Source organism: Ammospiza caudacuta, chromosome 5 (assembly GCF_027887145.1).
Source record: "Ammospiza caudacuta isolate bAmmCau1 chromosome 5, bAmmCau1.pri, whole genome shotgun sequence".
Taxonomy (NCBI): Eukaryota; Metazoa; Chordata; class Aves; order Passeriformes; family Passerellidae; genus Ammospiza; species Ammospiza caudacuta.
The window spans coordinates 65,442,046-65,455,099 of NC_080597.1; the positions used below are offsets into that span (position 1 = coordinate 65,442,046).

Sequence of the window (13,054 nt, forward strand, 5' to 3'; positions counted from 1 at the left end):
GGGAGCTGTGTTTTAAAGATGTAAGAACAGTTTATTTTGCATGTTAAAGTAATGATTCTTGAAAATGCTGCAAGTTTTGATAAGGTAACTGCAATAAACCTAAAAATACTATTGTTCCCATTTGAATAATCTTGCATATTGAAAATACTTTTTCTCTCTGTGTTTTACAGCAAAATCATGTTTGTTTTGCAAATTGGAAGTATTTCACAAACAGACAGTTGCAACACCAATCTGAGTGATCCTAACACTGTAGATAAGGCAGTGCTCCTCCAATACAGTGTAAATAATGGAATTACATGGCAAGTAATTGCACAGCATCAGCCAAAGGACTTTATACAAGCCCAAAGAGTGTCTTATAATGTTCCCTTGTGAGTACCCAGTCACGTTTCATTACCTCTAAGTGCACATTTCTGCTAAAATCTTTGCATCACTGTTGAAGAAAATAGGTTGATGAGAGGGTAAACAAAGAAGAAGACTTAAGAGGAAGGTTGATTAAGAAATTCCAGGCTAGTGTTTATCAATGCACTTAAAAGAAAAACAGAAAGAATACTTGTTTTGAAGATAATGGGAAAAAATTCTCCCTACCTGTGTGTATTTTTAGTGTGTTTTATATGTACAATATGTTGATGTTCAGTGACATAGAAATAATTTGACTTTGCTCTCAGCTCTTGTTGGGGGATAGATGGGGAAATGCAGAGCACCAATAGTCTGGAGCTCTGACAGGCTCTGTGTTTGTGTGACAGGGAGGCACGAATGAAAGGAGTCTTACTGCGCTGGTGGCAGCCCCGTCACAACGGAACAGGTCACGATCAGTGGGCTTTGGACCACGTAGAAGTCGTCCTGTGAGTATCAGCCTCACCTCATCCCACCCCACCTCAGAAAGCACTGAACTTTCTCCAGCATTACATGAGTATTAAGCTCATTAAGAACCATTGTGGCCCAGGGTAATCCTTTCTCAAAGGGAAACCTTTAAAATCCTATCTTTCCTGATGCTCTGCCCTGACTGCAACAGTCAGTAGTTAAGATGGACACAAAGTAAGTGTCACAGCAGGGGGGTGTGTGGAAAAAATCATGGAAAAAATGCAGGAGGGAAGGTGGGGCTTTATCACCTCCAAGTATTGCTGTGGTCCTGTAATGCAGCAATGACTATTAAAAAACGATTGTGCTGGGACATAAGAAAGGATATCCTGTTCAACACTGTGCTGCCATTTAAGGCTGATCTATATCCTTTCAAAGATAAAAAAGATTCTTCTGTATTGTTCATTGCACAAAGTAATGTTGTTGTGCCTCTTAAAAATCTGTGTTAGCAACTAATGCCTTATTCATTTCCTTTTTTAGTAAGAAGGATACTGTTCAGAAACAGGGTTCACTATATCAGGTTCCTATGGTCCGAGCTCTATATTCATCCCCTTGTCAAGATTTTACCAAGTCTGCACCCTCCTGATTCTCCCATTCTTGAGATGGGTTTCGCTGGCAGCTAACCCGTTTTTCCTGTGTTGCACCACGAAGAGATGACCTGCTTTTTCTCTAACAATTTAGTTCCAGTAGAAGTGAAGTGCTAGTGGCTTCCCGGGCAGGAACTCATCGCTGGCAATGGTTGGCAAAGAGAGGCGAGCCCGCTCCATAGATAGGTTCAAACATTCTTTTTATTGAACAATTTAAAAACAAGCAATGGAGAAATTAGGCTTAGATAACCTCCAGACTGTGTAATAGCTATGAGGTTTCTGAATTAGCAGAGGCACTGCAAGTAATGTTTTTAACAGTAGAAAAGCGAATTGTCTGATTGCTAGTTAGTCCTGTTCTCCTTTCCACCAAGAAGCACCAGCTTGCATGGCACTCATATCAACCCCAAACCAAACTGGTCCCAACACTGAGTAACTGTACACCCTCCACTGCTTTTACACACCTTGCTGGGCTCTGCTTCCATAACATTAAGCGTAAAACTGGAAGGAACAGAGGAGAGAGATGGATATAATTCCTGGTTTAGTCAATCAGTGGCTGTATGATGCTGCATCAGGAAAGATATGGAAGAGTATGCGCCTGCAGGAAGGTCACCATGGTTAGGAAACCATTGAAAGGGGAACTGGTCATTGTGAAATATTCACGAGTCTTTCTACTTTTCAATTAAAAATAAAATTAATGGAAAAAAACATGTAAGAGTAAAAATAAATATAATGTTACCCATCAATCCAAGCACTGAATTAGGCGCCATAAGTAGGAATAAAACAGATCTTTAAAAAGTTATTCTGAGGCTGAAATGTGGAGAACTTCTTTGACAATGAGATCTGCCTGTCTGTAGACTAAACACACAAGTTGAGTAATAATAACAAGTCATGTGAGATATGTTATACTGGAATGGCCATAGCAAGTAACCACACCTTGCCAAGAGAAGGAACCAGGTGGGCACACAGGTCTCCTCCATTTTATTATTTTAGTCCTGTTAAAGAGCTTTAAGAGCTTCTGAAAATTGCCCTAAATATCAGGCTAGAGGCAGAGGATTTCCACCCTGTTCAAGTGACATTTGTACAATCCACAGACAGACCAAACTGGACTGATTTCTCCCTTACCAAGTCCTGTGAAACACAGTGCCATGACATCTTATATCCCAAAGGCCAGATGTAGAGTTCCAGTCCCTGCTAACTACAACACATGAGACATGCTGCTCTGAGGAAGGGCAGAATTCCATGCCATGGTGCATTTGATTCCTATACTGGCATGTGCTCAGACCTGACAGCTGCATTTAACTCCTCTGATTTGCTTGAGTTCTATCTGCACATTGTAATTCATCAAAATAATCTTTAGGCCTCCTCAAATTTATTTGCAAGTAAGCTGCAACTTCCTTATCAAGAAATACTCTCACCTGGGTTTTTCTGTAGCGCTGCTATTTCACTTGGTCACCTCACAGTGATCACTTTACCCCCAGCACTTCAGTTTCGTCACCTGTTAAATGATGAAGAGTCACTCAGTCACCTCCATAAAGTGCCTCAGGGTATCAGCAGGGAGCCTGGATCTGTTAGTACTTACCCTAGATGATTCTGCACACACCAGGGCTACCAGAAATCACACTGTGACTACTAGGGATAGGACTTGGCTTCCATTCTTAATATTCCTTCATTTTCCAAGGAAGGGTACAGAAGCACTGCCTGCTTCTGGGAAGAACAAGCCCCCTTTCCCAGGCACCTCTCCAGCAAGAGGGGAGGAGGCAGAGTCCTCTGGGTGCACTCCCTTCCCACCAAGAGCTCTGTGGGCAATATCCACCCCAGGGCTGCAGAGAGGCACAGCCTGATCTCAAGCCATTCACCAGGGTTTGCCTCTTCCATTAATTCTATAGGGAGTCATTGGGGAGTCAGTAGGCTTCTGTCTGGCTTATTTATCCCAAAGCTGGGATACTTTAGAAAACACCTGTGCCTCCTAAATTGGAAGTAATTTCTGTTGGAACTCTGACCTGGTCTCAGAAGGCCATGAACATCTCTAGACAAGAACCCATTGATGGCCCACATCCAACACAGTCTGTATTCAGTCCTCTTACAACCCTGGATGAGACCCCATACACCTCTCCAGAACAATCAAAATTATCCTCACTGGCTCTGGTTTCAGTCCTAGACTCTCAAGTTTGTGATCTGTGTACCCACATTGATGCAATAGGCAAGCCTCAGCCTGTGAGGTGTTGGAGCAAGGAGCCAGCCCACACTAGGTTTGGGACATAAATAAATTCCTGCCTTTCCACACATCTCTTCTTGTATTTTCTTCCTTACCCTGTGGGGTGATAGAGGTCTGATTTTCCCAGCCTGTGTGTTGGCCTGGCTGCCTGCACCCCCAGGTGCACACCCACGTGCTGTGCCAACTTTTCTTCAGCCCCCGGGCAAGTGAGCCATGCTCTCCTTGAGCAGGTTCCAGGTGCACACCCAGCTGCTGTGCCAGCCTTTCCTGAGCCCCCGGGCAAGTGATTGAGCAGGTTCCAGGTGCACACCCAGGTGCTGTGCCAGCCTTTCCTGAGCCCCCAGGCAAGTGAGCCATGCTCTCCTTGAGCAGGCTAAGAGCTGCAGGGAAAGCACCTCCAGCAGGCAGAGCTGATCTGTAGGAAGGCAAAGAAAATAAGGATTTTCTTGATTTTCTTTCCCATCCAAAACAGGGGATGTCCCTGCTCCACCCTAGAGTGCTCGCCCCAGGGGCATATCTGTGAATATCTGCTTCCATGGCCCAACTCTTCTCAGCAATCCAAAGGCTTGCAGTCAGTTCTGTCCCAGGCCTAGCTGCCAAGTCATAGTGCAGATACTGCTACAGCTGAAGCACAGCCAGGATCATGACACTGTTCAGTTCAACCAGTTTCTGACTCAAGGACCACCATCCTCTCACCAGCAAACATGCCTTCAGGATGCCATTTCTTTGATTCCTTTTTGCCCCAAAAAAATTGCTGCAGATCAACCTGCAGATTATACATGGACGCAAAATACCTGGCAATGATAAAAAAGGCCAAAGATGGATGCTTTTGTATCTTACTTAAAATCATTCCACTTATGAACTCTTTGAATCACTCAATAAAAAGCAATATTTTTAAGATTGTGATGCAGCTGCAAATGGTGCTTAAATTGAGCACCTCTTTTAAACAGGTGAAACCAAATACCTGTGTTGACAATGTTATACATTAAATTGAACTTTCCAACTTAACAACAGTCAGTGTCTGTCCTGTGGTGGGGAGAGGAGGCAAGTTGTTAAGATGTCCAGTCCCTTTTATAATCCAGTCCTGATTATTCCTCATTAGTGCAGCGTTTTTTCTCTCCATTTGTAAAGAAAGCTTTGGGCCCAACTCTCATGTGTTCCATGTGGCTCTTCTTAGGATAAAAAAGTATTTTATCCCAGGCTTAAGAAAGAGTGTTTTTCTGTGCCCCTGTACTTCTGCCCTAAGAAGAGCCCATGTCCAATCCTGCATTTCATTTGCACATTGTTTTTCTCTGGAAGCACAGCTCTCAGCCTGCCCCCTGCACACACACCTCACACCTCCTTGCATGTGCATCACACAACTGCCATTTCTTTGTGTGTAGGGCAGGCCCTTAGGGACATCTCATTAACTTAATTAAATGTCATAGGTACTGAGAAATAAAGGATAGTTATAAGATGAACACTAAGGGTCTGATATTGTTTTCTTTACCCCAAAACTTGTAATGTGATCCAAAGGAATATAAGTTGTGCAAGGAATGCAAGAAATGTTATCCCCTCCTACTATTTTATGGTTAACTGATAGATAACAGAATGAATCCCTTCATAGCCATCACTTCATGCTCTTCATTGTTGAGATATTCTCACATTTTTGGCACAAATGATTTAGTGAGAAGTTATGTTGCATTTGGTGCAAAGAATGTTTATCCATATTTTAGAATAATTAAATACAAATTGCATATTCTAGATTTAACAAGAAGTGCTCATGTGGAAAAGCATTTTCATCAGCTTCCTTTTTTTAGTAAAAAGCAAAGATTTGAAAAATGCATTTAAATTAAGTATTAACCAATTTATGATAAAGAACATGAGTAGTTCAAACATTAGGTGACTATCTGAATATTCACAACATTTATGCCAAATTTAAAATTATGCAGTTTGTGCTTCTATTACATTTCTATTATGTTTCTAAAAAGTGCATGCTGAATTTTATAGAAAATAAAAATCTAAACATTGATTTGAAAGCTGAGGAAATAATTTGTTCAATTTTTATTTTCAAAAGAGACGAAAAGTCCTATATTGCCTCTAAACCTCATCAGGGTTTTATGACTAATCACAGTGCTGCATGCATTGAAAGGCATTTTCTAACTTGTGTTGTATTTCATTGTTTGCTGTCATTGGTTTTACACTAGAATAAGGTAAGTACTTTCCCTGAATCAGTATTAAATGTATGTTTCTGTTACTGCTACAGCTCTTTCACAAAGTTTTGTCAATGAGGGGTTGGTGGAAAATAATTTATACTCTGAGATGTGCCACATAGCTCTTGAGGGCCCTGATCCTGCACTGCTTCCTCAGGGAGCATTGGGGAAGTTAAACTTAGCAGAAATTGCTCAGTAGATTGTGCCAGTGGGAATGATGTGCAGTGGGAATTTCACCAAGGCTGCAATGGGACTTCATCTGCTTCAGAGAGGGTACAGTGAGATCTACCAACGGAGGGCCCCCAGAGCACTGCATGGGCAGCCAAGGGGCAATTCCCACTTTTTTCTGTAATAAATGACCACAGAGATGCAGCCACAGTCAGGCAGTGTATGCCAGTCAATCTGCCATGGCCACACCTGCCCCTTGGACACAGAACCAGTGTCCCCAGGCAGTGCTTTCATGCCATGTAACCCAGCTGCTTTGTGCTGCTGCAGTTAATGGATACCACTAACCAGGATAGCTACTGAGCTCAGGCTTCAAGTGTTGACCGCCAAACCAAAGAATATTTGCCATTGATATGAGCCCTCAGTCAGAGCACGTGACTTTTTCCATTACAGTACCTGCCTAACAAAGCATTTGTAATTCAGCATCAAAATTTACTCCAAACCTAGTCTTAAGGGACATACTTTTGCTGTGTTCTAAGGCTTTTTTCATGTTTAATTTTGTTACTCAAATATTTTTGTTTCTATTTTGTTCCTGTTTTGTGCCCCATCAATTAAAAACACGCAAATAAGGAAAGACATGAGTATTTACTGGGGTTATGTACTGCATATTTTTCACTCAGTTTGGCTTTGTTCCATTTTCATAAACTTTAAATTGCAGCCTTGTAGTTCAAATTGTGCTTTAGGAAACATGCAATAAACATAATGCTCTACTAAACACTAAGAGACTTTAGTCCAGAGAGACTCCTTCTCATAAATTGCTTTATTGTAGGTATTTTTTTGAACATAACCTAGATAGTTTTGTTTTTGCTTTTCTGCATTGGCTGCATATTGCTTTCAACTAACACAACTCCAGGTACTTCTTTGGAACATTTTTTAGGGTTTCCTACATAAATTCAAGCAGTATTATCTTCTTTTTATTTTTAGTAGTGCAGTCAAAACTGTCAAAAACATATTATACAGCAGTCACGCCTGCTAATTTTTTTTTTTTTGCTTTGTGCTCGATTGGTAATATACAGATAATTACTTTGAATCTGAACTTCTCTGACTGGCTGATGGTTCAGTGAATGCACAGAAAGGACAGAAAGCTCAGCAGGTGCTGACCAGTCCATTACACACTGACAAAGTGTCTTCCAGTTGCCGCTGATTGTGAAAACCACACCTACTCTGATTTTGTGGTGCAATATGATACAATACTGTAATGCATAGGGTATACATATTTACCCATGGAAAGAGTGAAAATCACAGTATTTCTACAGCAGGCCTCAAGGTTCTTCTGTGGCATCCAACCAGTAGATGGAAAGTCTGTCTCATGTCAGTGAGGACAAGTTTGAACTACATTAATGCCAGTTAAAAAATACACATTGAGTTCCTGAGAATTTAGACTTCTCTTATTTTTCACACATTGCACTGCTATGGTGCTCAGTGTGAGACATGAATACATGCCTCTTTTTAACACCTTGATCATCTTCCAATGGAACACAATTATATTAATAAAAAAAATAAGTATATCCCTTCTACATTACTAGGTAAGCATTTCTTTGTTCCTTTTTTTCAATTCTTTCTTTTCCTTCTTTTTCTTTGTTCATTGTTTTAAACATCTTCATCATCCCTGTAAGGCCAGATACAAAATGGTTGGTCATTTGAAGTGAAATAGAGGCCAGGTGCACATAGCAGTGTCCAAAACCAGTCCTGAACATCTCTGCTGAACTTTTGCTGGACATAGGCAGACCAAAGACAGGACAGAAAAGGCTCCTGGGCCAAGGACTGGAGCACAGCATGTACCCCATCTGTCCAAGTCTTGTCCAAGCTGAGGCTAGTAAAACCAAGCTCACTCCTAAATTTAACCAGGTCCTGAAATGCAATTTTTTCAGCCAAACACTTTGGCAGGTTCTGTTTGGTCCCATGTACCCAGAGCAAAGAGCAAAGCTGCTCAGAGTTGGGCTGTGCTTTCCTCCAGGCCCATCTGGTGTATGCTTTGGCTGCAGAGCAGCCTTCTCCCAGCAGATAGGGGCTCTGTCCCCACCTCATGTTCAGCATGCTCTCCTGAGAGGTGGAATGTCCCCGTGAAGGCTCTGGGTCTGAGGAACCACCCACTTTCCAGGCAACAGGAATTAAAGGCAAGGGAAAATTAAGAACTTCAAGCTTCATGACCAATGGCAGCCACTCTCAGGAGTGGGTTTGGGGTCATAATTTCCCTCCTGCCTTTATCAGTGAGACAGCTGGCACTGGAGCCAGGGTGATCTTCCACCCTGAGGACTTAAGGACCAGAATGAAAACTGATGTTCAGTCCTGCTTTGCACTCAAGCTACCAAGTGGCATTAAAGTTACATAAACTCACCACTATCAATCCCTCACACAAAACTTACAAATCAGCACAGACCTTTCCTTTTTACTTGAATAATTTATCATTAAGCCCTCTCTCAATTGCTAGATGATCTAGAGCTCTACCTTACTGTGACAGTGCCAAAAGCTGAGCCAAGTGTACATCTGTTTTCTTTCATTGTCACCAGGAGCTGGTCTTTATTTCATTCTTATATGTACATTCCAGTGTAAAAAAAAAAATTTAAAATTGCACAGCTTGGAAAACTAGTCAGGAAATTACTTGGATTTACTTAGAGGTTTATAATCTAGATTTTGACATGACAGCCATTAATCAATTTAGTCAATTGGGTACAAGATTAGTTCATGAAAAGGGCATAATTTTGTTAGACACATTTTTCTAGGTTAAATTAGCATACTACAGCATGGGTTGATTGTGGTTGTGGAATACCAGGTATTTTGCAAAGCATACAACTACTCCTTTTTCCTAAGGGCCATATTCACTAAAAATAAGTTTATGCACTAGAGAGGAAAGTATGACTTACTGCATTATGAGTATTCACTTACTCACAGACAAAACTCACTTGTGAAAACATTCCTTGAAGCCACAAATGGGAGGTTTGTTGATTGCAGGTCTTCAAAGATCTGCCCTGTCATGGTTCCTTCTTCCCTCAGTGGGAGAAGTAGAAGCCTACATTAGGTGGGATGGGCCTTGTACTCCAGGTAGGTCTTCCAAACAAGTGTGCCTTCTTAAATTCAGCTGCAGTTGGGCTCTCTTGCTTGGTTTCCTGCCAGACAAGGCATAAGCATCATAAGATTATGCTTATTGCCCAGATCTTCCTTTTGGAAGAGGTTGCATAGGGGAAGGAAACATTAATCTGAATGAAAGTATTGTACTTCACTTTCTATAAGGTAAAAGAAGAAGAAGAAGAAGATAAAGCTTTTCCTCTATTCTCAAGCAGTTAATTATCAAAGACAGAAGGATAACTGGAGTATAAAACCCCCACAGAGAAATGTTATGAAGTGAAGTTTTAGTGAATCTGGCCCTAGGCAGCACCAGTTTTCATTAGCTGAAAGCTCTTAACCTTTCCCTAAGATAATTTACTGTAAATGAAAGCCAAGTGGGACAGATTCTCAATTGCCTTGTACCTTTGCAGTTAAACAAAGGGTGTGCTTCACACCAGTTTGCACAGACTTGAAAAGTCCTGCAAGGACAAAGAATCAGTCCCACTAGCTCACTGCTACAAAAAAATTTACACTACATGTGAAAGAAACTGACACTCTTCTCTTCTTTCACCCTTTGACAGCACTCGCAAACAAAATTACATGATGAATTTTTCACGGCAACATGGGCTCAGGCATTTCTACAACAGAAGACGAAGGTCACTTAGACGATATCCATGAAGAAACGAGAAATTTATTTTTTTTCCTCCCAACATGCGATGTGTTGCTTTCCATTCTTTAAATCCAGCACTGCATCTGGTATCAGGACCTTTCTGCAACTGGCTTGATGAATAACTGAAAGCCTTTTTCAAGACAGAGTATACACCACTTTTTCGCACTGTGAACTAATGAGAAGTGACTTATTTTCTCATAGGTAAATGTTTTAATGTTGATGTGTCTGTGAAAATTGTGATCTGTTGTAATATCCGTTACAGTGGCAGTATTGGAAGTAAGCAACTAATTCTGTTTAACAGGAAAAAAAGTTTAAGCACAAAGACTTTTCAGATTTTATGTTTATAAAAACCTACATACTAAGTACAGAATTTAACATTCTTTGTCACATAGTTATTTAAGTGCACTGTATTTCAGCTCTGTGTCATTTTATATGATTAAGTTATCATTGTTTGTCCTCTTTGTATTCTCTTCTACAACATGACACATTGGCACTGTATTTACTTGTTTTGTTGTTGTAATATTTTTGCTGCTGATTTTTTGGCTATTTACCTTCTTACAAAATGTATTTAAAAAATCATCTAAGTACCTAATCCAGAAGATAATTGCAAAAGTAGTTGTAAAGGCGTTGATATCCTTCGGTCTTATTCTTTGATATGTCTGTGGTTAGCATTGTTTTGTGGATAAAAAAAAAGAATGCTTGACATTAAACTTTTTCTACTAAGGATTTGTGGATTAAGCCCCAAACAGAAATTTCCAATTCCCTGTCTAAATGTAGTCAGTTCTCTGAAACTGATTTACTTACAGTAACTGCCATTTGGTGTCTGTAGTAATGAAGTGATTTGTAAGCAGTGAATGTTTCATTGTGTTCTCTTTGGTGTTTGTTTCTATTGCGGGTCATGTTTGTATCTTCTGATAAAGTTGTATCTACACCAGCAACGTTATAATGCCCCTATAGCCCTGAACTGTCTATTCTCATAAATCAAATGCTTCACTTTATGGTGAACCAAGCTAAAGATCCATGCTTCAATAAAGATAATGTCAACAAAGAATTCTGATGTTAGACTTTTCAAGCCATGTGGGCTTTACATGAAATCATAAACCAAATTCTTCCACTAAATACCTAGATTCTAAAGCAAGCATTAATGTTATTTTTAATATTAGCACATCACACTGAACAGCATTTTGCAAGTAACACAAACTAAGAGATCTCCCCATCCCACCTATGGATATAATACAGTCCTTGGAACAGGTCGTGGTGCAATGAGTGAAACAGGACCTTTATCTGCAAACCAAAAAATGCAAACCACTGTTCCCAAGCTCTGAGAGCCAGAGCGTGGCACATGAGGAACCTTGCTCCAAACAGACCAAACTGGCAATTCTTAGAATCATATGAACCATTAAGGTTGGAAAAAACCTTTAACATCAATCCAACTGTTAACCCAGCACTGCCAAGCCCACCACTAAACCATGTCTCTAAGCACATCTACACATCCTTCTAATACCTCCAGGGATGGGGACTCAGCCACTTCTCTGGGCAGCCTGTGCCATGCCTGACAACCCTTTCAGTGAAGAACTTTTTCATTATATCTGATCTAAACCTCACCTGGTACAACCTGAAGCCATTTCCTCTTGTCCTGTACCTTGCTACTTGAGAGAAGAGACTGCTGCCCACCTCACCACAGCCTTCTTTCAGGTAGTTGTAGAGAGCAATAAAGTCCTGCCTGGGCTTCCTTTTCTTCGGGCTAAACAATCCCAGTTACCAGAGCTTGTCCCCAGCAGAGAGAAGTATCATATACACCTGCTGTGCTCTTACATCTTGCACATCTGCTTCTGGCATTATACCTGTCTGAAGCAGAATGATGATCCATGTTCAGCTGAACCATGTGTTTAATTTGTAGGAGGTTTTTGACCGCCGGTACTTGAGCAGTGCAGAAAAAAAAAGGAAAAAAAAGTTGTTCAGTGACCAACTAGTCAACTCCTTGTCTTGATCAAAATTATGACAGACCTTTGGATGATCTGGAAACTTGCTGCAACAGTCCAGCCTCCTGCAAACTCACTGTACTGGAGTGCTTTGTGTACTTTCAATTCCTGAAAAAAGATAATGGTTCTATTCAGAGAAGTAGCAGGAAGAAAAAACATGAGGGTAATAAGAATATAACAATTGAATGTTTAGGCAAGTGATTTTAAAATATTGTTATAAGATTTTTGCCCATTGAACAAACAAAACCACAAGATCTAAACATTCCTATTTTTAAGATAACTTTAATTGCTTTAATAGGTCAATAGAAGGGTGGTAGTTCAATCTAAAATGCATGTGCAGCTAATGTGCTTCCAGGAAATCAATTTATTTTAAAGATTTAGATACAATGAGGCACTTTGCCTGACTTTTTAGGCAAGAGATCAGCATAGCCAGAGAAGGCTGCTTTTCACAGTTGTATTTATTTCCTCTGAATAATATATGCAATCACAACCACAGAGGGATACCACAAAGCGTTTTACCCAAACTCTCCACAAACTCTGCAATGGCTTTTCTCTTCTTCACTGGAAGATTCCCAAGTGGTATTATCATCTGCCCTTTCCAGACTCCAGGAAGTTCTTCCTTAGACATTCTCCAGTCCTACAACACCCCACATAGCATACACAAATGGTACAGTAATGTGGGTTTTTATATTTTTCCTCCCATATGGCAGAAAGCAATGAATCATCTGACATTAAGCAGTTGTTAAAATAGCAAGGGTGGCACAAAGGATAATCAATGGCAATAAATATGCTATAAAATGTACTTTTAAGTTCATACACTGGTGTAAAACTTTTGCAGACATAATTATGAAAACTGATTTTTAGAATACTTTTAGCATGCCTTATAGTCTTCCTTATTTCTCCTATCAGCTGACTAAGCCATGCTCCAGTAGAATAAGGAGAACTTAGGAGAAATGAAACAAAAGTACAGAAAAATGCAACTGACCCACTGGATTTCCTGAAATAAACAAAACCTGAAGCTCTCATAATTTTGCCTAAATATTTTTCCCTCAAGCTTTCCTCATCCAAAGATGATAACATTTTCTTAATGGGAGGAAATGTGCAGAGCACCAATATTTTTGAAGAACCAAATCCAGCTTTGCATGATCTTGACAATATACAGAAAAGGGTAGTAATTAAATAACACAACAAATACCCCCAAGGACAAGACACTGTCAAAGAACAAGGTACCAGCACAAAAAATGGATAAATACCAGACTAGCCAACAAAACTATAGAAGC

The 13,054-nt window shown here is 40.3% G+C and overlaps 1 protein-coding gene across 1 annotated transcript in view; it reads left to right on the forward strand.

Moving 5' to 3' along the window:
- RELN (reelin) overlaps positions 1–10,829 on the forward strand; it is a 240,566-nt gene extending 229,737 nt beyond the window's left edge. The window contains exons 62-64 of the mRNA XM_058805958.1: positions 171–368; positions 744–842; positions 9,704–10,829. Of these exons, the coding sequence (XP_058661941.1) occupies positions 171–368; positions 744–842; positions 9,704–9,800 (394 nt within the window). The 3' untranslated portion in view covers positions 9,801–10,829. The remainder of the gene's footprint in view (positions 1–170; positions 369–743; positions 843–9,703) is intronic.
- Positions 10,830–13,054: the final 2,225 nt, after the last annotated feature.